The 23,633-nt window shown below is 42.6% G+C and overlaps 2 protein-coding genes across 3 annotated transcripts; both read left to right on the top strand.

Moving 5' to 3' along the window:
- The first annotated feature begins 17 nt into the window (after positions 1 to 17).
- LOC116677342 (ATP-sensitive inward rectifier potassium channel 10) lies at positions 18 to 11,689 on the top strand. Of its 2 annotated transcripts, XM_032507896.1 has the most exons (6): positions 18 to 93; positions 4,451 to 4,764; positions 6,416 to 6,627; positions 7,700 to 7,831; positions 7,985 to 8,162; positions 9,282 to 11,689. In XM_032507896.1, the coding sequence occupies exons 1-6, from the start codon at positions 65 to 67 to the stop codon at positions 9,671 to 9,673; spliced, it is 1,257 nt and encodes a 418-aa protein (XP_032363787.1). In that variant the 5' UTR covers positions 18 to 64; the 3' UTR covers positions 9,674 to 11,689. The 2 variants fall into 2 exon arrangements, with proteins under 2 accessions (XP_032363787.1, XP_032363786.1); XM_032507895.1 differs by lacking the exon at positions 18 to 93 and having other exon boundaries at positions 4,419 to 4,764.
- Positions 11,690 to 11,817: 128 nt separating this feature from the next.
- On the top strand, positions 11,818 to 21,829 carry LOC116677344 (uncharacterized). The gene is made up of 6 exons (XM_032507898.1): positions 11,818 to 12,062; positions 13,233 to 13,535; positions 13,620 to 13,901; positions 19,714 to 19,836; positions 20,299 to 20,342; positions 21,378 to 21,829. The coding sequence occupies exons 1-6, from the start codon at positions 12,005 to 12,007 to the stop codon at positions 21,540 to 21,542; spliced, it is 975 nt and encodes a 324-aa protein (XP_032363789.1). The 5' UTR covers positions 11,818 to 12,004; the 3' UTR covers positions 21,543 to 21,829.
- Positions 21,830 to 23,633: the final 1,804 nt, after the last annotated feature.

Consider the following 23,633-nt stretch of genomic DNA (forward strand, 5'->3'; position numbering starts at 1 on the left):
AAAAGTTTTGATTCAGTTTTTGGATTCAATCACTGAGGCACGGCAGTACAGTAAAGTTGTTGCCATGGAGATGGAATACATCCTACTGGAGAGGTTGGTCATAAATATTTCCCTATTTTCCCTCTCACTCACTGCCATCCGCCCTATTAGTTATCTGATACACGGTATGGCTGTTGTGGAATTTGTCTTGTGTGTGTGTGTGTGTGTGAAGAGAAGATTGAGTGAGAGGCCAATGCAGCGCTGAAAGAGTGAAGTTTTCAATGGTGTCATTGTAATTATGAAGCTTATAAAGGGCTCACCCTTGCATAATCACAAAAGTGTGATGTAATTAAAGCTGATTGGTTGTGTAATCCATGATCAGCATTACAAAAAGCCTATTCTTATTCACGCATGTGGCCATATGTATTTGGACACCCTTTGGTCCTGGATGTTTTTCTGCATTTGGTCTAAAAGTAAGGAAAGCCTGAATAATATTTTTTGTTTATTGTGGAAGAACTTGACTGGCCTGCACCGAGCGCTGACATCAACACCACCAACACCTCTACGATGAGCTGAAACGCTGACTGCAAACCAGGCCCAAATGGTGGAAAGTCATTTTAATATAAGATAAGATAAGATAAGAAAGATAAGAAAAACGTTAAGGCCTGTTGTCTGTCAGAAAATATTTAATTTTACCTCCACTTTTGAGAGTCAAACACTTTTTTTTTCATTTTCTGCATTCTGGGGTTTTTCTTGTTTAAATTACGCCTATGTGACCCAATAATTATCTGGCTAAAGGGAGCCAATCACCGCAGCCAGGCTCCAAAATATTCTGGAAAGCCTGAAACCAGAAGAGAAAATGCTGGAATTACAATTGTTTTGTCAGGGTGTCCACATACTACATTTGTATGGGTGAGATGGAGGAGAGGTCGCCCCAAGGTGTCCACACACTACATATATTTTTGGGGCTTTTTTTTACTTCATTAGATAGTTTGAACCAATAGGAAAGGGGGTAGAGAGAGAAAGGGCATGACACGCAGCAAAGGGCTGAAGGGCTAATTTGAACCCCGGCCACTGCCAAGGACTCAACCTGCACTGGGGCTCAAACTCTAACGGGTGAGCTAGAGGAGAGGTCGCCCCAGAGTGTCCATATACTTTTGGCCTTATAGTGCACTTTGAAGATCTTCATCAGGTGGAATAGTATGCTTTGCATTAATGTGTGTGAGATGGAGAAACAGAGAGACTTGTGAGGATCCAGAGTATAAAGCAGCTGAGAACACCTGAGAGAAAGCTCCCAAAAGGCCCCTTGTGTCAGGCTGGAGTCTTGATCAGAGCATCCAGACAGCCTAACGTTTGGCCCTTTTCCGACCAAACTCTTACCAAAGTCTCCAGTTACCAGTCAGGAGTTCACTCTTTGTCCACTAAAGGCCTTTCTGGTTCAAATCTACACTAAAGCCTTAAACAAACTTTATCTAGATAAACGTCCAACTTTTCGAAGACTTTTACCTTAATTGATTCATTCACTCCTCTCTCTCCTCCAGCTGACAAATGTGACTCTGTTTGCAGTACATCTTCATCCTAATTCTATTCTTTCTCCTTCTCTTCTTTTCTCTTATCGTCCTCTCTTGTGGGCTATCCTCTTCCTACTGGCCTACATCTTTTCTTGAACGTAAGTGAGCGTGTCACATGTGTGGAGATACAGTAACTGTCTGTCTGTCTGTGCGTCACAGGGGTGGAGATCATCTGAATGTCCTGACAAGAGCACACATCCCACAGTGTACATCAATCAACAATCAACATTTATTTATATAGCACTTTACAGCAACCAACAGTTGTCTAAAGTGCTTTACATCATCCAAGAATGAACAAACACAACATTCAATAAACCTGAAGCATAGAAAACAGTTAAACAGATAAAATTGCCTATAATCATCAGAAGAAGAGTTGTTACACCACTACTGCGTATTAAAAGCCATTCGAAATAAATAAGTTTTGATTTAAAATGAACAACATCCGTTAGAGTGCAAATGTCTGGTGGGATCTTGTTCCAGAGTTTTGGGCCAGCAACAGCAAAGGCCCGATCGCCCCACTGCTTGTACCTCGACCTCGGGACTTCTAAAGTCCCAAGATCGGAAGTCCGCAACAGCCGATTTTGCCCACCCAAAGTTAAAAGCTCGGACAAATACTCCGGGGCAAGGCCATTTAAGGCTTTGAAAACAAACAATGCAATTTTAAAATCAATTCTAAAACGCACCGGAAGCCAGTGTAGTGTAAAAAGAACGGGAGTTATGTGTGCGCTCTGAGAAGTATTTGTCAGAAAGCGGGCAGCAGCATTTTGCACAAGCTGCAGACGTGAGATGGATTTTTGATTTAGACCAACATAAAGAGCGTTGCAATAATCTAGACGTGATTATTAAAGCATTAAAACACATATTTCACTTAATTTTCCCTAATATACAGACAACAATACATGGTTTTTTTTCTTGTGAAAAGAGCTCAGAATCAATACTCGGCGGGAAGTGTTTTTGTTGGTGTTGACACTTTTTATCAAGTAGCCTACTTCCTGTAACCAAGGCCTAACAAGGCTGTGGTTACAAAAAAACTAAACGTAAGATAGCTACAAGTTTATTAAGGAAGTAAATGCAATGATGCAAGTGGTTATCATGCTAAAAGGCTCACAGAAACAATAGTAACACTGATGTTTCCCATGTTCACCATCTTGGCTTAGCATGTTAGCAAGCTAACATTTCCTAAATAGCAGTAAACACAAAGTCCAGCTGCGGCTCATGACATTATTCTGCAGGTATGTGGTCATAAACTTCAATCTTGGACACAATTAACTTTCATCCTGAAGATGGTGCTACAGGAAAAGTGAGAGGATCTCTGATGTCATTAAGATTTAGCATCTAGGGACCATTATTGTCTGTACAAAATGTCATTGTAATTCTTCTTATGGAGAAATATTTTTGACATTCAAACGTAGGGCCTAACCTTTTCACTTGATTAAAAACATCTTTGACATATCATTCAGGTCTCACACAGTATTTCTTTTCTACTCTCACCTCTACTCTCTCTTGTGTCGTTTTGGTTTCATTTTTCGACGTGGTTTTCGAAACGTGGTTCACAGTCCACGACGTGGTAATAATTCTGAGAAAAACACTGACAGGAAACGGCATGGCTCTTGATTATGGCTGTCACGAATCCCCACAGTTGTCTTTCTTTCACTTATTCATTTTATTGTTCGAATAAATCTCTTCAGCCTCCAACCTACTTAAACAAATTCCTAGAATACTGACACATACCTTAAAAAGAGAGACATAATTCTTGTCGTTAGCTTTGTATTCTAAAGTGCTTTCGCTTCATATTTGTGTGGGCCAGCAGGCAATAGCATGAGATGTTGAAAATTAGGAAATGCCTTTTCCGCCTGTCAGATGTCAGCCACTCTTCTAGGTGTGCAACTTCCTTCTTATGACAAGAATATCTGCTTGTAGCAAAGTTGCTTGCTTTATGTCTTTTAATCTTTAATACGGAAACCCTTAATCTTTCAAGGGACTCAGTATACTTTAAATTTAGCGGCTTAGAGTCTGAAGCAAACGCACAGTGTGAGTGCCTGAGTCCACGTGATAAGACCGTTCACACACTCCCGCGGTATAATTTAGTTTTTGTGTGTGTGCGTGTGTGTGTTGACCTCAGGGAACTCCCACTACATTTTCACCAAATTTCAACTGAAAATTAGCCAAATAATTTCAAAACACTTGTGTGAGTGTGCATGCCTTTAAGTTTGTTTAGATTTGTTTCGCAGATTAAAACTGTGGTTTCCTGCTTTATGATTCAAAGGAACAGTTTGATGTTAACTTGTTAGCTCGTTGTTTTCACAGTTTTATTTCGGTAGTAGTTCGGATAGTTTCTAGCCTTCCCTGCACGCCACAGACAGTCACTTTAGTCTTAATTGGATCATAAGTCACTGTTGAACCTGTATATTCTGTAAGATATTTAAGAAATTATCCCAAATCACCCCAAACTAATCTATATTGACAACGTTCGTCATCTCTGCAGGGTAAATCCAGGCAGCTAGCTAGACTATCTGTCCAATCTGAGTTTTCTGTTGAACTAAAACAACCTTTGTACGTACACATGTTCCACCAAAACAAGTTATTTCCCTAGACTATTTTGCAGAGGCCCCATTGCTCCGTCCGGCGCTTAGTGCCCAAGACGAGTGTAATTTTGTTCAAAGAAATGCCAATATGCCAGAGCAGGTTGTTCTCCCATCCCAGAATGCTGTGTGGACTAGCCAGACCCTCCTCTGCAGCACCCTGGAAGAAGGGCTGGCAATGCACGACTAACCCCAAAATAATCCCATACAAGCCCATTGAACCACCGACCAGGAAACAAGTTAATCAGAGAAATTATTTAACTCCTCCATCTTTTTTATTTACCAGATGACATCTGCCACACCTCCGTCCTCTCGTAGCTCCTCCCCTCAGAAGGTGTGCCACTCCCAAACACAGACTGATGTTTTAAAGCCCTTACTGGGTGGTGGCTTATCCGGTGTGGGAGGGACTCTGAGGAAGAGGAGGCGTGTCCTGTCCAAAGATGGGCGTAGCAACGTGCGCATCGAGCACGTCAACGGCCGGAATGCTCTGTACATGCGGGACCTCTGGACAACATTTCTGGACATGCAGTGGCGCTACAAGTTGTTCCTGTTCACGGCCACGTTTGCGGGGACCTGGTTCCTGTTCGGGGTGCTGTGGTATCTGATGGCCCTGGTGCACGGAGACCTGCTTGGTGAGAGTGTGGCAAATCTTTTGCAGCATTAACAAAATTCTTTTCATTGCCATACGGTCTACCCACAGTTCTTTGTAGGTCACCATAAAAATTTCATACAGTATGTCAATACCTCAGCAAGAACACTGGAACTATCTGCATAGAGGTGAGAAAAAAATAGGCGGAATAGACCCTTTAACTGAGTCAGACAGGGGCTCATTTAAAAAAAGGTGATGACATACAGTACTATTCATTCCATTCACCATTCAGCATGGAGCACTCTCTGAATCTGTGACAGTTGGCAGGTAGTTTCACTGTCAGTCAAATCGGATTAAACCACACCCACAGTGCTTTGAACAAAAGGGCATGACAAAGTACAATGAACAGCTTCAGCATCGTTCACACTAAAGAAAAAAAAAGTGTGAGCACAAAAAAGTTTCCTTCCCCAAAAAACACCCCCACAAGTCATTTGTTCAAGCAGTATTTAGGTTTATAAAGGTGGCAGACTTTGGTGGCCATAGTAGTTGATGATGAAAGCAAAGTAGAACGAAAAGTGATGGGTTCTTTAAGTATAAGGGTAAGGAGGCTGGTTGGGTGGTGAGCTTAGGTGAGAATATGACTACTAGGGTGGGTGGCGTGTTGGTGTAGAGCACAAACTCAAGGCCTGCGGCAGGCAGATCAACTTTTGATCCGGCGCGCACATCAATTTAGTACAACAATACACTTACACCCACCTAGTTTTTGTAGCTTTTTCAATGTATTTGTCTATTTTCTTGACACCTTTGTTGCTTTTTCGAATGTTTTTGCCCCTTTTTTTTCCAATGTTTTTAATCAGCTTTTCCAACGTTTTTTTCTTCGATGACCAAGTTACTTTTTTGGGGTTTTATGTCGAGGAAACTGAAATAAAGTTAAAGATGCTTGACTTTTTCGATGAAACAAAAGCATGTGAATGAACTGTCCCTAGATTTAATTCTTATTTTCCAGTGTGGCCCTTAGTGAAACTCAGTTTGACACCCTTTTAGAGTGTCATAGCTGCATGCAGTGGTGCAGGGTGTCACTGGAAACAGTGAGAACTGCAGTTTCAAAGCAACCACATCTTTTATATGTCCTTTTGATTCCATCTGTCTTTTAAATCTAATTTGTGTAACTGTTTCATCAAATTTACATACATGAAGTACTTTGTAACTTAATTTTAATTGGTGTCTAGTGAATAAGTTTACGCTGTAAGATTTGAATACACCTTCATCCATGTGTACACAGAGTGAGCCTTCTTTCTAGCGGAGTTGTAAAAGATGTATACTGTAGATGTTAGTGTTTGTTGTAATTCCTGAACAGCATTTTGAGCTTTTAACCTTGATAAAATGAAACTTTTTTGAGGGTGGGAAATGATTTCACATCATCAGTTAGACACCTGCTCTCCCACACTTCCTCTTTTGTCACTTATGTTTCCAATGCGAGTGGGGAAATAAAAGTTTTAGAAAGCACAGTCTAATGTTGCATATCAAGAGGATGTTTTTGTGGCTGACACATATTCTGCCTTGAAAATGTTTTCCAGCATAGGTAGAAGAAGTAAAAAAAACAAAAATCACACAAACTGGTGTTGTAATGCCAAAATAAAGCATGATAACACCTTGGATGAGCCTTTGTTTCTTTTTCACCCGTGTTCCTCCAGAGTTCGACCCCCCGTCGAACCACACGCCCTGTGTGATGCAGATGCAGACCCTGACAGGGGCTTTCCTCTTCTCCCTGGAGACCCAGACCACCATTGGTTATGGTTTCCGTTGCATCACTGAGGAGTGTCCCGCAGCCATCATCCTCCTAATCGTCCAGCTCGTCATCACCATGCTGATGGAGATCTTCATCACTGGTACCTTCCTGGCCAAGGTAGCCAATGCATAACACATCCAGCTGCAGAGTGAGCAGCAATACGTTCTTTAAACATAGAACCAGGCAGTTTGCGTGGCCATACAAATGTGTGGTCTTGCGACAAGTGAAGATAATGACCTCTTCTGAAGAGTCCATCATGTTTTTTGAATCCTCCATGTCCTCCATGGCTACCATGGTCGCTACAAGCAACCGTGTGGAGGAGGGGGGGTGGGCGGTCCTGCAAGGCCTGTTTCATGTGGATGCGCCAAAAGTTTTTTTTGTCATCACTTAGAATTCCTCATGGGTAGACAGAAACTACGCACTATAGCCCCTGCCACACATTCAGTATTTCATTACTTTGTGGTAATGTCTGAAGTTCTACCATGGGAAAGGGAGAAAATGCCTTGGTTACTTTGTTTCAAGCCATTCTAGTGTAAGCCTGCAGGAAGACTCAGCTCAATTTGTGCCATTTCTCATTGACATTCAATGAGCTAAGTTGCTTGACTCTGATGGGCTAACAGCTAGCCAATGTGAGCCTGGCTATCAGTATCCTTTACCCAGCGCAACTAGATAAGCTTGTGAATAGGAATTAGCTCAGGCAACATGAGATCAGACTGACCAGCTGTTGTAACTGGCCAGATTTCTCCTCTTATTTCTTTCCAGTGGTTAGAGGTGACAGAGGAGGTAGCAGTTCATTTTCACAATCACCACATAACACCAACACACATAGACCTAACATATTTCATAAATGCAAGTGAAAACGGTTTTGTGTGGCAGCGCTCCTTTAAAGAGCCCCTATTATGCTCCTTTTCAGTGTCAGATTTGAACTCTTTGGGTCTACTAGAAAAGGTTCACATGCTTTGATGTTCAAAAAAGAAACAGCCCGTTGCTGCAGCTCCTCTGCCTGAAACACTCTGTCTGAGCGTTTTTGGCTCGCCTTCTGTTGTGAGTGGTCAACCAAATTCAGACTATACTATATAACACACTAAAAGACAGAAAAAATCCCAAACTGCATAATGTGCAAGGCTCTTCCACGAGTCCTTTTTGTTATCAGACTGAAACCAGAACTGAGTGAGCTTTCTCTGCTCAGGTTGCTCGGCCAAAGAAGCGAGGTGAGACGGTGAAGTTTAGCCAACACGCAGTGGTGTCGACCCACGAAGGCCGGCCCTGCCTGATGATCAGGGTGGCCAACATGCGCAAGAGTCTCCTGCTCGGCTGTCAGGTAACTAAGTGTGTAGAGATAGAGAATATCTATTGTCATATACAGTATGTCAACCATTTTTCAAACTCTACAAGTTATGTGTAGATGTTGTGTGTATGAACAATTTCTCGAATTAAAAGTTAAAACACTTTTTTGCATATTGTTTCCCCCCAGGTGAGTGGAAAACTGCTCCAGACATCTCTGACCAAGGAAGGGGAGACGGTTCGCCTGGACCAGAGAAACGTTCCCTTCCAAGTGGACACATCTAGCGACAGCCCCTTCCTCATCCTGCCCCTCACCTTCTACCACCTCATCGATGACAACAGCCCCCTGCGAGCCTGGGCAGACAAGGGTAAGACGAGGAGAACTGCTGGGTGTTGCAAGTAGAAGGTGTTTTATCTTTGCAATCTTTTCACTTACGCTGAGTTAACAAACTTTATGGGGGTAGAATACATTAGAAAACTCTTTAAAACGAGATACACAAGTCATACAAAGCTCTGCAGTACTTTCTGGCATCATCACATGGCAACAAGGATGGATTTTAGTGCAAATAAAGAACAGAATCAGTGTGGATGCTTGCTGTGGTACGTACTGATTCCCTGCAAGATTTTTAGTAATAAAATCTGATGAGAGTTTATTTCTGATAAATCATGTGACAAGATTGCAACGTACACATTCTGCATACATGTCCTCTTTGTACTAGTTGGTGAGCTGAAATCCGATGGTGTGAACCACTTGCTTGACATGGTTTTATTTTTCGTTTGAGTCTTTCTGCAACCTGAGAGGTATTTCAATACCTTATTACTGAAATTATTGTGGGTAAGTATAGTGAGTGTTTGGTTTTTCCTTCCAACTTCAGTTCCTCTACTTCTTCCTGCATCTCTACGTACTTTTCCTTTCCTCAATACTGACTTTCCTTTTCTTGTTTCCTTACTGGTCCTCGCCTTTTGTTTTCTTCACTTGTTTATTATATCTGCACAAAAGTTAGCAGACTTCTTTTTCCTCTCCTTTTAATAGGGCATTGTCATATTTCTTGGTGCATTACCCCCCAAAACAGTTACTTGGCAGGAATTAATATGGCCTGTATGCCTGTGCACACATGTGCACCATTATAAGCATCACAAGATACAAACAAAATGGGGAACTGCTTATGACAACATTCCTCTGTAGCTCTCCTGGGGGTCACAAACATAACAGTGTACCTTTAATTAGGGTTTTCTCTACCATCATTTTTTTTCCCGATCTAATAATTGAAAATTGTAGTTGATCCTTAAGGGACTTCTTTAGCAAATTAAGTCTTTAAACTTTTGGAGTGTTATTTATTTATCTGCTCAAGCTTTTCCAACATTTCAGACACAAATACGGTTTACTCTTATTTCCGCTCTCCCATTTTCCTTTTCATCCTCTTCTGCTCATGTTCACACCCCTCTGTAATGTGCCATCTCCACTTATCTCATGTCCCTCCTCCCAGGTGGAGGCTGGACAGACCCAGAGTTGGCAGACTTCGAGCTGCTGGTCATCATGAGCGCTACAGTGGAGCCGACCTCGGCCACCTGCCAGGTTCGCACCTCATACCTGCCGGATGAGATTCTCTGGGGTTATGAGTTTCCACCTGTAGTCTCCCTTTCCCCATCGGGGAAATACATAGCGGACTTTGCCTTCTTTGATAAAGTGGCCAAGACCAAGACCACGCCCATCTTCAAAAAATCCAGCCCCCAGCATGAGTACCAGAGCAACGGGGGTGCTGTGTCTGAGGGGTCCGATCCAGAGAAGATCCGTCTGGAGCAGAGTTACAGGGAGAGAGGGGAGGAGCGTGGCCGTGTCAGAGACACTCCTCTCAGTGTTCGCATCAGCAATGTGTGAACAAATGAAATGGTTGAGAAGGGAGCGTGTCAGGAGACAGCAGGAGACAGCAGGAGACAGCAGGAGACAGCAGGAGACAGCAGGAGACATCATCAAAACTACTCTGGAGACTGTCTCTTTGACTGTTTTAACTTTTGGATGATATCTATGCCCTAGTAGCACCAGACGATGCAGAAAGCAAATATGGACTATGACCATGGCCTACTGTATGGTTTGCCATTGTTATACATTTCCTGGTATAACTCATGTTTTACACTGGTTTGACTGTGTTCATGTGACGCCATAACTGAAGCTGTGGTTTGCATTTGAGGAAGTGCACAAGCACCTAACACTTTAGGTGAGGGTATGGGTACTCAATCCCTTTAAGGTAGTAATTGTAGTATCCCAGTACTAAGTAATGTTGAAACTTCTCTCTGGTCAAATAATGCCGACATTTGATCCTTTTTGTATCCAGATCTATAAAAAAATTAGTATGTGTATTGTTTTTCTCACAGCCAACCACCACAAGCATTCTTTAATGTATAGCAGCATGTGATTGGCCCGCTCCTGCAGCGGCTATGGAAGGTTTGTGTGACACACAACTGAATACTTGATACAAGTAGAAGAAAAAAGCTATCAAGGGAAGTCTATTGGTATCTGTATCACTTTAAGGGAAGTGGTATTGTAATTGTTTTTATTGATATCCAGTCCTAACAAATATACTGTATATCCTTTTCTAACTAAGAAAATAACACATCTGGTTGTTTAATTGCAAAGAAATACACAAAAAGATTCAAAACTCAAGTAAACGAGCAGAGGAGACAGTGGAAACCCCAGTTGTCTATTTTGGGTCCTCCCCACGCTTACTGAATGTTAAATCACAAAGAGAAAAAATTGGACTGGGGACTGTAAGGTTTGTGTGATAAGGGGACAGGACAGGGTAAAACCTTCTATACTTCCTCTAAAAATGTGTGGTTAATACACACAGTGTATGTTCTAGACATTTAGAAGTCATATGATGTTGAGTTTTAACTCGGGTTGCTTTCATTACTGTAAAAAACACGATGAGTAATGCAATGCCAGTTCTTCAGTTCTTCTAGGATTTAAAAAAACTCCTACACCAATCAGTTAGAAACCCCCCTGATACTGATCATTTTACATTTCCTGTTGTAAAAAGACGGAAGTTCTTGAAACATAAAAAACATGACATGTATGTGTATTGTAGATGAAAATGCTGTGTAATATGTGTCTAAAGCACTGTTCTGTTAAACTAATGTAGCATTACAAGTGGAAAGTAGGCAAACTTCAGATGAATATTCTGTGTTCATGGTGCTCTGTGCTGAATCTCTCGATGGTGTAAGCATTTCCTGTACAGCTGTTACGGCTGTTTTACAGAAAGTTAGCACTTTAAGGAAGTACATGATGTGCGTCTAGCACCGTAGGAAGATTAACTTAGGAAGATATATTTTATTAACACTAAAAGCACTTACACAATGAAATGTAATTAAAGCAGTTAGAATAGACTTTAAAACAGATCTTTCTTCCTACAAAACTAATTGCAGTTTTATTCTCTCAGTGGCTTTAAGGAAACTGATTGACTGATATAAATGACATCATGTCTTCTGATCATACATGCATATGCCCATGAGGTTATTGTGGGTTGCAAATGTTACTGTAAACATCAAAGAAGCTCTCCTTTCTGTGTAAAGAGGGAGCCTTCTGCATGTCCATGTGCTTTTTGAGTTACTAACATTGTTGAATACCAACAAACATTTTATCCCAGCCCCTTTTATTTCCAGTCTAGAGGACAGGAACATGGGGAGGACCAGAGGTGATTGCTGAGAATGGAAATGATGGAAATGATTATATATGTGGTGGTGAACTGTGACAATGAGGAAGTAAGTATGCAAATGATGAATATGAATATATTGGAAATGGAACTTCTGGTATTTGTAACATTTTCTGAATTAACATTAAGCTCTGGAATGTTAATAGATTTAAAGTGCAGATGGAGAGATTGAATTAGACAATTCTTTCCAAAATATGTGGTTTAATAAAGATGATTATGAATTAGGCCATATTTGTTTTCATATCTTGTACAGGCAGGCAGTGCAGGATGTAGAGTAGGAGTATCTTACATCGATGGGAGCCATGGCACAAGCCACAACCTACAGTGCAGTACACCTATATTTCATTTGTGTCATTTGTCAAAAATAGTTGAAATTTCTCTTGTAGAAACAGTTCCAGTTGAAAAACTTCCCAGTGTTTTGCCCATAAACATTGCTAAAAAGATACATGCTGAGCTCAGGTCATAAATAGCCTTACCACTTCCTCATAGGCACATTTTGCAAAATGGCGCTCGTCATCCTACTCTGTGCCGTGTCTCTGCTGCATTCATGTGAAGCACAAGGTATGAATGTTATTTTATTTCCTGTGGTTGATCAACTTAGTTTTAGCTTTTCAAAGTCAAAGTTCTTAAAGTTGCTGTAGCACTACTTCAGTAGTAAAGAAGTTAGGTAAGAAATGTAATGTTTTACAGGAACTCATTTTTAAATTATTTTGTATTGAGAAATGTATACAAATCTATGTAGATTTCTCTTTCATATGCTCAATTATTTCAAAAGTAATCCTAATGACATGTAAAACTAAGACTTTGATATATGTATTCAGATATACAGTTATATCAGTTATTACTCCATTCTTTACACATGGGTCCCAACACGATTGTGTTTCTCTCTGATTTAAGAGAAAGTACATTTAACTAAAATGTGTTTATTCTTGTACAAGGCCCTAATCTCTATGCTGAGACAGAATGATAATTCAAAAGCCGGGAAAGCTTCTTAAACATTGTGGAAAAGTAAAAAGGTTTTAATTTTAATTATACCAAGAAAAACCAAAAGTTGCATGGTCGACGGGAAGACAACACAAGAGTTCTAGTTTTTTTCACCTTGTCCTTTTTTCTCCTCTATTACGCACATTATTGTTCCCCAGATTGTACAGAGGAGAAAGACTGACTATCAGACAGGAAGTGGCTGTAACCACATGAGGTTGGTACAGAGTGGGAGAGGTTAAGTTTGCACATGCATCTTGAAAAGACGGACATGTTTTCAACATTTGGTAATGCATCTCAAACCACCTCCAGAGGGTTGTATTTGAAAGTTCCACTGATGTTATCTACTGTAAAGGTGAATATGTTTCAAAATGTAAAGCAGAATTTAAAAAAAAGAACTAGAACAGACTTAACCCTTGTGTTACTAATGTGGGAAATAGAGGAGAAAAACAAGGACAAGGTGAAAATAAAGAGGCCGAAGAGGGAAAGACTTTTTTTCTTGTTAAAAATAAAAATCCAGACTTTGAGTAACATCTTGGTCTCAGTGGGCTTAGTTTAGCCAAGTCTTCAATGCTGAGGCAAGCTGAGTCCAGAGACATATCTGATACAAGGCATCTTAGAGACAATGCTAACGCTGAAGTTAATTCATAATTTTGAACTAATATAAGAAATATAGTAGTAACCCTGTAACATTTAGTATTGACCAAAGAACACTACACTGTGTTTGATTGTGTGTCTACTGTTTTCCAGAGCCCAGAGCTGAGACTCCTGTGTTTGTGAAGAAGGGAGAGGACGTGTTTCTGAATGTCACAATAGCTAATGTTAATGATACAGATTTAGTTTTCTGGAGATTCAAAAAAAGTGTTAATTTAGTACGATTTGATGCTGCTGCAAAACCAACAATCTTTAGTGGTTACTCTGGAAGGATTGAGGTCCTTGAGAAATACTCTGTGAAACTGAAGAATCTACAAGAGGCAGACAGTGGAGTTTATGCTGCAGTACTGTCTGGGAGTGAAGACAAACAAATAACTGGATACAAGATCACAGTCCAAGGTGAGTTTATTAACAATGTGACACTGATGGAGAGGTTCTGCTGCCATGTTTCTAAAACCTCTCCACCTGCCTCTCCCCCCTCAGATCCAGTGTCTCCAGTTATTCTGTCAGTGGACTCTGTGTCCAGCAGCTCAGTCTGGTGTAACCTGACAGTGAGCTGCAGAGCACAGGACTCTCACATTAACAGCACCTTTAGATGTGACACCCACACCTGCAGTCAGGAGGGAGGAGAGAGACAACAGGTCACACCCTCTGCTTCTGCTCTCCATGTCTACCTGTCCAATGGCTCCATCATCTGTAACCATAGCAACCAGGTCAGCTGGACAAAGGACATGAAAACAATTAAAACTCTCTGCCAACATGATGGTAAGACTGAGAGACAAACCACAAACAGCTGATAATAATGTACAGTGTGGTTAGACTTGTTTAAGGTTTTGTACGAGTATCAAATTATATGTCCAAGTTAATATGTTTTGATTTCTACCATGGTATGATGCATTGATTAGGTTTGCTAGGTTTAACCCTTGGGTTGTCTTTCAGTCAAAAGTGAAAATCAACCCTTTCTTTGAAGCTTTTAGTTAATACTTTTTTGACGTTTTCAACACTACGTAACACTAACTTATTAACTTTAGAGTTTATGGTCAATAAACCTCATTTATAGGAAATCATACCTAATGTTTGAGTTAGAAAAGCAGAGATTTGGAATTATTTAGACTAAAATTAAAGGAATGTATGTTGATGGATAATCACAGACTGGAATATGTCAACTTTTACTCAATACCATTTTAAAACCATTTCAATTTCATTTCTCTAAATTAGGGCTGCACGATTATGGCCAAAATGATAATCGCGATTATTTTGATCAAAATTTTGATCGCGATTATTCTCACGATTATTTGTTTTTAACCAAAACAAATTTTATTGTCACATAGGCTATTTATAACTGCGAGAGGGAGTGTGATGGACGCTACTCACAGAGAGACGGCTGACTCATTATGAACGGGTCCAGCACGGGTCGAACGGCGGATACACACGTTGTGTGTATTAAACGTCTGTATCTTCACTGCGCTGCATTTTTATGAACTATGATGTTCTGGCCATGGGTCACATCTCTGGTCCTGGTCCTGGTCCAGGCTTCGGTACAGCAGCTCCGTCTCCCACGCTGTTACTCTACCAACTGAAGTTAGTTGCATTCAATAACTTCTTCTGTGTTCTTCACCGTAGCGGCCGCGATAACAGTTACCCGCGGAAACACTGGTACAAACACAGGTTTGCCCCCTCATACTTAACAATATACAGCTGTGTTAATGAAAAATTAAAACTGTAGACAAAGATCCGCTGCGGCTGCGGCCGCTGTGTGGCGGGGCGCGGAGAGTAAGAGGAGAGAGAGGAGAGGAGAGAGAGTAGGACGAGAGAGCGTAGAAAGATCCAACACAGGCACGGCTTTACAGACGAAATGGGTCACGTAACGCAAAATTAAACCATATCCATATAAACAGCATTGCAGCGGATGCGAGGACATTAGCACAGGTGCATCCTAGAAGAGCTAACAGCTAACAGACGCTGACTAGCACTGGTCACTGCTGTTGTCTGAAAAACAACAAATGGGACAAAGTGTTGCGTTTACTGGTAAACCTTGAGACTGACGTATTATCGACTATCTGTTGAGTTTTCCTCACGCTACTCTGTCCTCTGTGACTGTCTACATCTAGAAACTAAGCTGCAAGGGGTGCAGTGAACTACCCTGACTGGCTCATGATCAGACGGCTTTACGGAGAGGGAGATGGGCTTTGCAAAAAACCCGGAGCGTTCTATGAAATGACGTTTATAAAAAATAATCGCTCAATCACGCAAATTTGATCGTGGGAAGTCCAAATCGTGATCGCGATTAAAATTCGATTAATTGTGCAGCCCTATTCTAAATGCTATAAAGTTGAATAAGACGCCCCAAAATTAATGAAAGTAAAGATTTGTACTTGCCAAAGAGCGTTGTGTGGAATTAAGAATGTTGTTTTAGGTAATTACAAAGAACATTGATACAGGAAAATGGGTCAATTTGACCTGAGGACAACATGATGGTCAAAACATGTTTTTTATTAAGGGCTGTGTATGGTGGAGGATTTTAAAATTTCTCAAACAAGAGTTGTTCTGGTGGCAGAAATGAATCATTAACTGAGTTAAACCATATTGGGTTTGCTTTTTTAAAAGCTCCATTTGTAATGCCAAACCTGGTAACGATATTTTATCTTCACTTCTTTACTGTAAGCTGCTGTGAACAGTGTTTTCTTGGACATGGACGACATAAACTTGTGTCTGTGGGAGAGAAGGATACAAAATGTAGTTTTTACATATTTTCTTTAAAATTAACACATTTTTCAATGAAATATAGCAAAAAAACTAAAGAAAAGAAGAAATATAATCCTTACTTATCAGCTAGCATCAAGTGTTAGTATGCAGTAGGTCATAAAGACATACTGTAGGTCAGTGGAATTAATAATAATAAACCGAACTAGCTATCAGTATGAACCTCTACCAGGTTGGTGTTATTTAACTAAGAGGAAGGTGGTGTTAAATTAGATCAGTCAGGGACCTTTGGAAGGTTGGTAGTTGTAAAGTGAAATTGTGACAGTTTAGTTTCACCCATTAGTGATGGTTCCTCTCCGGGAACCATCACCTTATCGTGGTGGAGAGGTTTGTGTGTCCCTATGAACCTGAGGGCTGTGTTGTCTGGAGCTTTGTGCTCCTGGTAGGGTCTCCCATGGCAAAGAGGTCTCAGGGAGGGGCCAGACAAAGAATGGTTCAAAAACTCTTATGGAATATCAAGGAAGGGATAGAGGGACCCTGCCCGTTGGAAGCCCGGGGCCCCCGTCTGGAGCCAGGCCCAGACGGTGGGCTCGTGAGCGAGCGCCTGGTGGCCGGTTTGCCACGGAGCCCGGTCGGGCACAGCCCGAAGAAGCAACGTGGCACTTCTCCCTCCAGCCCATGGGCCCACCACCTGTGGGAGGATCCAAAGGGGTCGGGTGCGCTGCCACATGGGTGGCGGCGAAGGTCAGGGGCTTCGACGGACCAGACCCGGCAGCAGAGGCTGGCTCTGGGGACGTGGAATGTCACCTCTCTGTGGGGGAAGGAGCCGGAACTTGTGCGGGAGGTGGAGCGCTATCAGTTAGATCTGGTGGGGCTTACCTCTACGCACAGTCTCGGTTCTGGAACCGTACTCCTGGATAGGGTTTGGACTCTCTCCTACTCTGGAGTTGCCCAGGGTGTGAGGCGCCGGCGGGTGTGGGGATACTCACAAGCCCCCGGCTGAGCGCCGCTGCGTTGGAGTTTACCCCGGTGGACGAGAGGGTCGCCTCCCTACGCCTGCGGGTGTTGGGGGGAAACTCTGACTGTTGTTTGTGCGTATGCACCAAACAAGAGTTCGGAGTATTCCCTTCTTGGAGACCTTGAATGGAGTCCTGTATGGGGCTCCAGTAGGGGACTCCATTGTTCTCCTGGGGGACTTCAACGCACACGTGGGCAATGATGGAGATACTTGGAGAGGCGTGATTGGGAGGAACGGCCTCCCTGATCTAAACCAGAGCGGTTGTCTGTTGTTGGACTTCTGTGCTAGTCATGGATTGTCCATCACAAACACCATGTTCGAACATAGGGATGTTCATAAGTGTACGTGGTACCAGAGCACCCTAGGCCAAAGGTCAATGATCGATTTTATAATCGTTTCATCTGATCTGAGGCCGTATGTTTTGGACACTCGGGTGAAGAGAGGGGCAGAGCTGTCAACTGATCACCATCTGGTGGTGAGTTGGGTCAGGGGTGGGGGAAGACTCTGGACAGACCTGGTAGCCCAAACGTGTAGTGCGGGTAAACTGGGAACGTCTGGAAGAGGCCCCTGTCCGACGGGCTTTCAACTCGCACCTCCGGCGGAGCTTTTCGTGCATCCCTGTGGAGGCTGGGGGCATTGAACCTGAGTGGACAATGTTCAAAGTTTCCATTGCTAAAGCTGCGGCAGCGAGCTGTGGTCTTAGGGTCTTAGGTGCCTCAAGGGGCGGTAACCCACGAACACCCTGGTGGACACCGGTGGTCAGGGAAGCCGTCCGACTGAAGAAGAGTCTTTCCGGGATATGTATCCCGGAGGACTCCGGAGGCAGTTGCAGGGTACCGACGGGCCCGAAGGGCTGCAGCCTCTGCCGTGACAGAGGCAAAGCAGCGGGTGTGGGAGAAGTTCGGAGAAGACATGGAGAAGGACTTTCGGTCGGCACCAAGGTGCTTCTGGAAAACCGTTCGCCACCTCAGGAGGGGGAAGCGAGGGATCATCCAAGCTGTATACAGTAAGGATGGGACTTTGTTGACCTCAAATGGGGAGTAATAGATCGGTGGAAGGAGCACTTTGAGGAACTCCTAAATCCAGCTGACACGCCCTCTGTGGTGGAGGCAGAGCTGGAGGATGATGGGGATTGTCGTCAATTTCCCTGGCGGAAGTCGCTGTGGTAGTCAAACAACTCCACAGCGGCAAAGCCCCAGGGATTGATGAGATCCGTCCAGAAATGCTGAAAGCTCTGGGTGTGGAGGGGCTGTCTTGGTTGACACGCCTCTTCAACATTGCGTGGAAGTCTGGGACGGTGCCTAAGGAGTGGCAGACCGGGGTAGTGGTTCCCCTCTTCAAAAAGGGGGACCAGAGGGTGTGTGCCAACTACAGGGGTATCACACTTCTCAGCCTCCCTGGTAAAGTCTACTCCAAGGTGCTGGAAAGGAGGGTTTGGCCGATAGTCGAACCTCGGATTGAAGAGGAACAATGCGGATTCCGTCCTGGCCGTGGAACAACGGATCAGATCTTTACTCTCGCAAGGATCCTGGAGGGGGCCTGGGAGTATGCCCAACCAGTCTACATGTGTTTTGTGGATCTGGAGAAGGCGTATGACCGGGTCCCCCCGGGAGAAATTGTGGGAGGTGCTGCGGGAATATGGGGTGAGGGGTCCCTTCTTAGGGCCATCCAATCTCTGTATGACCAAAGCGAGAGCTGTGTCCGGGTTCTCGGCAGTAAGTCGGACTCGTTCCAGGTGAGGGTTGGCCTCCGCCAGGGCTGCGCTTTGTCACCAATCCTGTTTGTAATATATATGGACAGGATATCGAGGCGTAGTCGGGGCGGGGAGGGGTTGCAGTTCGGTGGGCTCGGGATCCCATCGCTGCTTTTTGCAGATGATGTGGTCCTGATGGCATCATCGGCCTGTGACCTTCAGCACTCACTGGATCGGTTCGCAGCCGAGTGTGAAGCGGCTGGGATGAGGATCAGCACCTCTAAATCTGAGGCCATGGTTCTCAGCAGGAAACCGATGGAGTGCTCTCTCCGGTAGGGATGGAGTCCTTACCTCAAGTGAAGGAGTTTAAGTACCTTGGGGTCTTGTTCGCGAGTGAGGGGACCATGGAGCGTGAGATTGGTCGGAGAATCGGAGCAGCTGGTGCGGTATTACATTCTGTTTATCGCACCGTTGTGACGAAAAGAGAGCTGAGCCAGAAGGCAAAGCTCTCGATCTACCGGGCAATTTTCGTTCCTACCCTCACCTATGGTCATGAAGGCTGGGTCATGACCGAAAGAACGATCAAGGGTACAAGCGGCCGAAATGGGTTTCCTCAGGAGGGTGGCTGGCGTCTCCCTTAGAGATAGGGTGAGAAGCTCAGTCATCCGAGAGGAGCTCGGAGTAGAGCCGCTGCTCCTTCGCGTTGAAAGGAGCCAGTTGAGGTGGTTCGGGCATCTGGTAAGGATGCCTCCTGGGCGCCTCCCTAGGGAGGTATTCCAGGCACGTCCAACTGGGAGGAGACCTCTGGGAAGACCCAGGACTAGGTGGAGAGATTATATCTCCAACCTGGCCTGGGAACGCCTCGGGATCCCCCAGTCGGAGCTAGTTGATGTGGCTCGGGAAAGGGAAGTTTGGGGTCCCCTACTGGAGCTGCTGCCCCCGCGACCCGATACCGGATAAGCGGATGAAGATGGATGGATGGATGGATAGTTTCACCCATTAGGGTTAAATGAAACAAACTAAATGATTTCTTACAGTTGAGATCTATTACCAATGAATTCAACCTGCAGTCTGTCAAAAGCAACAGTGTTACACTCTCAATTACGCTGCATGGCTTAAACCAGGCCTCCTTTTCTACCTGGCTTCTTTTTTCTTTTGTACAGGTCATGATCCATCCACCAATGCCATCTCTGTGGGTGCTGGTGTTGGCATAGGCATCCTTCTCTTCCTATGTGTTGCAGCATTAGTAGCAGCAGCATTTTGTTATCATCAAAAGAAAGGACAAGGTAAGTCCAAGTGTGCATTTTAATTAACAAATACATATACGTTACATGTACATGGGATTTCAGTGTTGTAGTGTGGTGTTCGAACAGCATTACTGGATAATGTGTTGATGAGGAATCCGCTTGACACTGTTTCTTGATTATAAAGGTTTATTATATCGGAGAATTTTCAGCTTCAATTTACAAGCTCTGCAGAAGCTAACCCTGACCCTAACCCTAACCCTAACCCTGACCCTACCCCTAACCCTAACCCTGACCCTAACCCCTAACCCTAACCCTGACCCTAACCTGCCAACATCACAACCTACCAAATCCTACACATATAGAGGATTTAAAGTGTGCTGCTGTGTGAAGATGGAGAACTTTAGACACAAAATCTTATCATATGAATGTAAAGTAATCAAGGTAAAGCTGAAAAAAGGAAACTTATATCAAATCAACATGTGTTTTTATGACTGCCTGCAGATACAAGAGAGATCCGGGAGAATACAGTATATGAAGTTCCCCAGGTGAGCATGAAGTTTTTTTCTGACACACTGAGGAACACAATTTCAATAATATATACCAGTTTGAGGATAATGGCAAATTTCAAATCATAAACTGGAGCCTCTCATGATTACATTCATTATCCCTAGCTACACATTTTCCTGATCAGGTGATCTATACTAACTTCTGTATTTTCAGCTGTTCCAGCGCCTGCTGCTTGCTCCTTCCGGCCTCATGCACACACACTGGTTGTGCTGCTTGTTTGCGCTGCACTATAATGTTTTGGAGCTGGTGAATGCATCACGATGCACCACGATCTATCTGTCCAAACCTGCTGCTGCAACGTTCTACTTAAACACTGTTTGTGTTTCTTGTGTTTCTTTATGCTGCGTACGTGTTGTTTGCTTGTGTTATATTATAGTTTTTGCATCCTTTCAAAACAAAAGTTACCATTTTGAGGAAGGGGGACAAAAAGACCAAACTGTGTTCTACTTTGCAAAACAGCGAATGCATGTTCCAAAATGTGTTGTGTTCTCAAACCTTCATACTAAAACTCAGATCTCATACTGGTGCCTGAAAGACAATACTGTACCAATATTGTTAGCATTGGGCCAAAGGTTTTTATGCACATCACATCAACTACATCATCACAGCTGATTTTTTTTCTCCCTTTGCTTCCGTTTTTTAGCACATAGCATTTAACCAAAGCTACATGTGATTTCCTACTGATCCAAACTGTTTTATCTTCTGCATTCTCTTACACATTACATATTGTGAGCAAAAGACTCAAATGCACTCATATTTTCAGTCCTAGAACAAATCAAGTAAAGTAGAACAACTGTGATTTGCAGTTACTTGCTCTGTGTGCTGTCACAGTGATGTCTTCATGTGCTTCTGTGTCTTTATGTGCTTGTGTGTAAGCTGCAGTGTGTTGTGCTCTCGCAACCAAGAGAGTTTGATGTATTCAAGTTGTTTCAGATGTGAAGAACTAGAATTCTAGAAGTAAAAATGGAAAAGAAAGACTGAGCTAAACTTACTGTATGTAATTTATTATCCAGGTCCTACCTACAGCTTTAACTCAGAGTTCAACAGTTGAAGGTCTTTCGCCGACCTCCACCTACTGCTTGGTAGGGCCTCACACTGCATCTCTGGATTCCAGGCCGACTCTGCCAGAGAGTCTGTATGCTCAGGTGGATAAGCCTGGCAGAATCTTGAACAAGTAATCAGCAGGGTATTACACATATACTGCGCTGGCTGCAATTTACAGTTTAGCTCTCGATGTTAACAGTAATGTAAGTTATATGTGAGCTGCTCTGGTATGGAAAGACTTCTCCAGAGGTGGGTAGTAACGAGTTACATTTACTCCGTTACATTTAGTTGAGTAAGTTTTTGAAAAAATTGTACTTTTTAGTTTTAAAGGAGTAGTTTTAAATCACTATACTTTTACTTTTACTTGAGTAGATTAGTGAAGAAGAAACTGTACTCTTACTCCGCTACATCAGGCTACAATGAGCTCGTTACTCGTTACTACGCCTCATTGTTTTTACCCCAGCGTACGTCTCATTTTAACGTTTTATTTTGACAGAGAGAGAGAGTCTTCCGCTGAAGGCTCTACCACGTGACTGTGCTTAACCAATCACACGTCGTTGTGCAGTCACGTGACCATACTCGCTTCAGCAGCGCATAGACATATAAAGAGGTATCTCTTTATATGTCTATGCAGCAGCGGGACAGGTTAGCTTTACAGTCGTAGCAAAGCAAAGACGTCAGAATCAAATGTCGCCAAGGCAACGCAGACCAGGAGGACCCCCCCCCCCCCCCGGCCTCATAGTGAAAGCATGGTTACCTTTTAGGAAAAGTGGAAACAGCAGCTACATTATGCGGTGCCTTCAGTGTCGACCAAAACAAACGGACATGTGCGCGTTCAACGACTCAACATCTAACCTGAGGAGACGTAGCGGTGGTTTTAGTTTCTGCTGTGGAGAGGTGGATCTTTGTCTTTTAGGTACATACAATATTTTTTACACATGCAGTATCCATCCTAATTTGATGTGACAAGTCTCTCAAATAAGCTATTTTGTAATTAATAAATACATTTTATTTATTCTATTGATTGGATGAACAATAGTTTGCCTAAATATGATTATTTTGTATTTTGTCTGTCTGATTGATGCTGGTGTTAAGAAATAAATCAGACGTTACTCAACAGTTACTCACTACTTGAGTAGTTTTTTCATCAAGTACTTTTTTACTCTTACTCAAGTAATTATTTGGATGACAACTTTTACTTTTACTTGAGTCATATTATTCTGAAGTAACAGTACTTTTACTTGAGTACAATTTTTGGCTACTCTACCCACCTCTGGACTTCTCCCATAAGAAACATTTAAATGAAAACAGCTGTAATATAATGTAAAATTAGTAGTATTTTTTGTAGTATTATGTTAATATGTGTGTGTGTTTGTGTGTTAATTATGTGTGTGTGTGTTGTGTGTGTGTAAATACCTGGGGTGAAGCCATTACATTATTATACTGTTTCTTGAATTCTTTTCTCAAATATCTCAGATATAACACGATAGAGCTAGCAACACAGTTTATTGTAGCGCTATTTATTAAGTTTGGGAAATCCCACAAGCTCTACAAAGCTAACGTTAGCTCAACTTGGCGGGCAGACTAAACAGGGAGGGACTAGAAATCCTCACTGTAGTTCTCAGTATGGTTATGTTTACAAATGTTGTAGTCTGTCAACTTTCACAAGCAGAAGCACAAGCAGAGTGAAGATAATAACCTCTTCTAAACGTCCATGTTTCCATGTTTTTTAATCCTCTGTGTTCTCCTTGGCTACAAGCAACTGTGTGGTGGTGGTTTATTCATTTCATAAAGGTTTTTCTTGAGCCATTTGTCATTAAAAATATGCTTTGTTTTACATTCAGTGTGTCAAGTGTGTTTCTTATAACAGTACAGTAGCATTGATGGATTCCGTGCAGAAAACCTCACAATATGAGGGGAAAATCCGTGGCACATGATCTTTTCATAAACTTACAAATTACAAACAAATATTAGATGAGAATAGAGCTTTAATACGTCTCCAATAATGGTGCAAGTAGCAGAAACTGCTTCCACATATGAAAATATATAATAAAATACTGTACATACTGTGTAAACATACATGTATGTGTATGCAATCTTTTAGAACATAGTGAACAGGACCACATTCAGAGATCCATCAATTTTTGTACAAATGCAACAGTTCTTTCATTATTTTATTATAATATAACATTACTGTACAAACATTTTATTTACAAAGTGAGCAC

This window comes from Etheostoma spectabile, unplaced genomic scaffold, assembly GCF_008692095.1.
Source record: "Etheostoma spectabile isolate EspeVRDwgs_2016 unplaced genomic scaffold, UIUC_Espe_1.0 scaffold00004905, whole genome shotgun sequence".
Classification (NCBI taxonomy): domain Eukaryota; kingdom Metazoa; phylum Chordata; class Actinopteri; order Perciformes; family Percidae; genus Etheostoma; species Etheostoma spectabile.

Excerpts from the sequence above, each read along its gene's own strand:
- LOC116677344 (XM_032507898.1), top strand. The coding sequence starts at position 12,005 with ATGGCGCTCGTCATCCTACTCTGTGCCGTGTCTCTGCTGCATTCATGT. Across the intron at positions 12,063-13,232 it reads GCATTCATGTGAAGCACAAG|AGCCCAGAGCTGAGACTCCT; the intron begins GTATGAATGTTA and ends ACTGTTTTCCAG. Across the intron at positions 19,837-20,298 it reads TCATCAAAAGAAAGGACAAG|ATACAAGAGAGATCCGGGAG; the intron begins GTAAGTCCAAGT and ends GACTGCCTGCAG.
- LOC116677342 (XM_032507895.1), top strand. The coding sequence starts at position 4,419 with ATGACATCTGCCACACCTCCGTCCTCTCGTAGCTCCTCCCCTCAGAAG. Across the intron at positions 6,628-7,699 it reads CTGGTACCTTCCTGGCCAAG|GTTGCTCGGCCAAAGAAGCG; the intron begins GTAGCCAATGCA and ends TTCTCTGCTCAG. Across the intron at positions 8,163-9,281 it reads GCGAGCCTGGGCAGACAAGG|GTGGAGGCTGGACAGACCCA; the intron begins GTAAGACGAGGA and ends CCCTCCTCCCAG.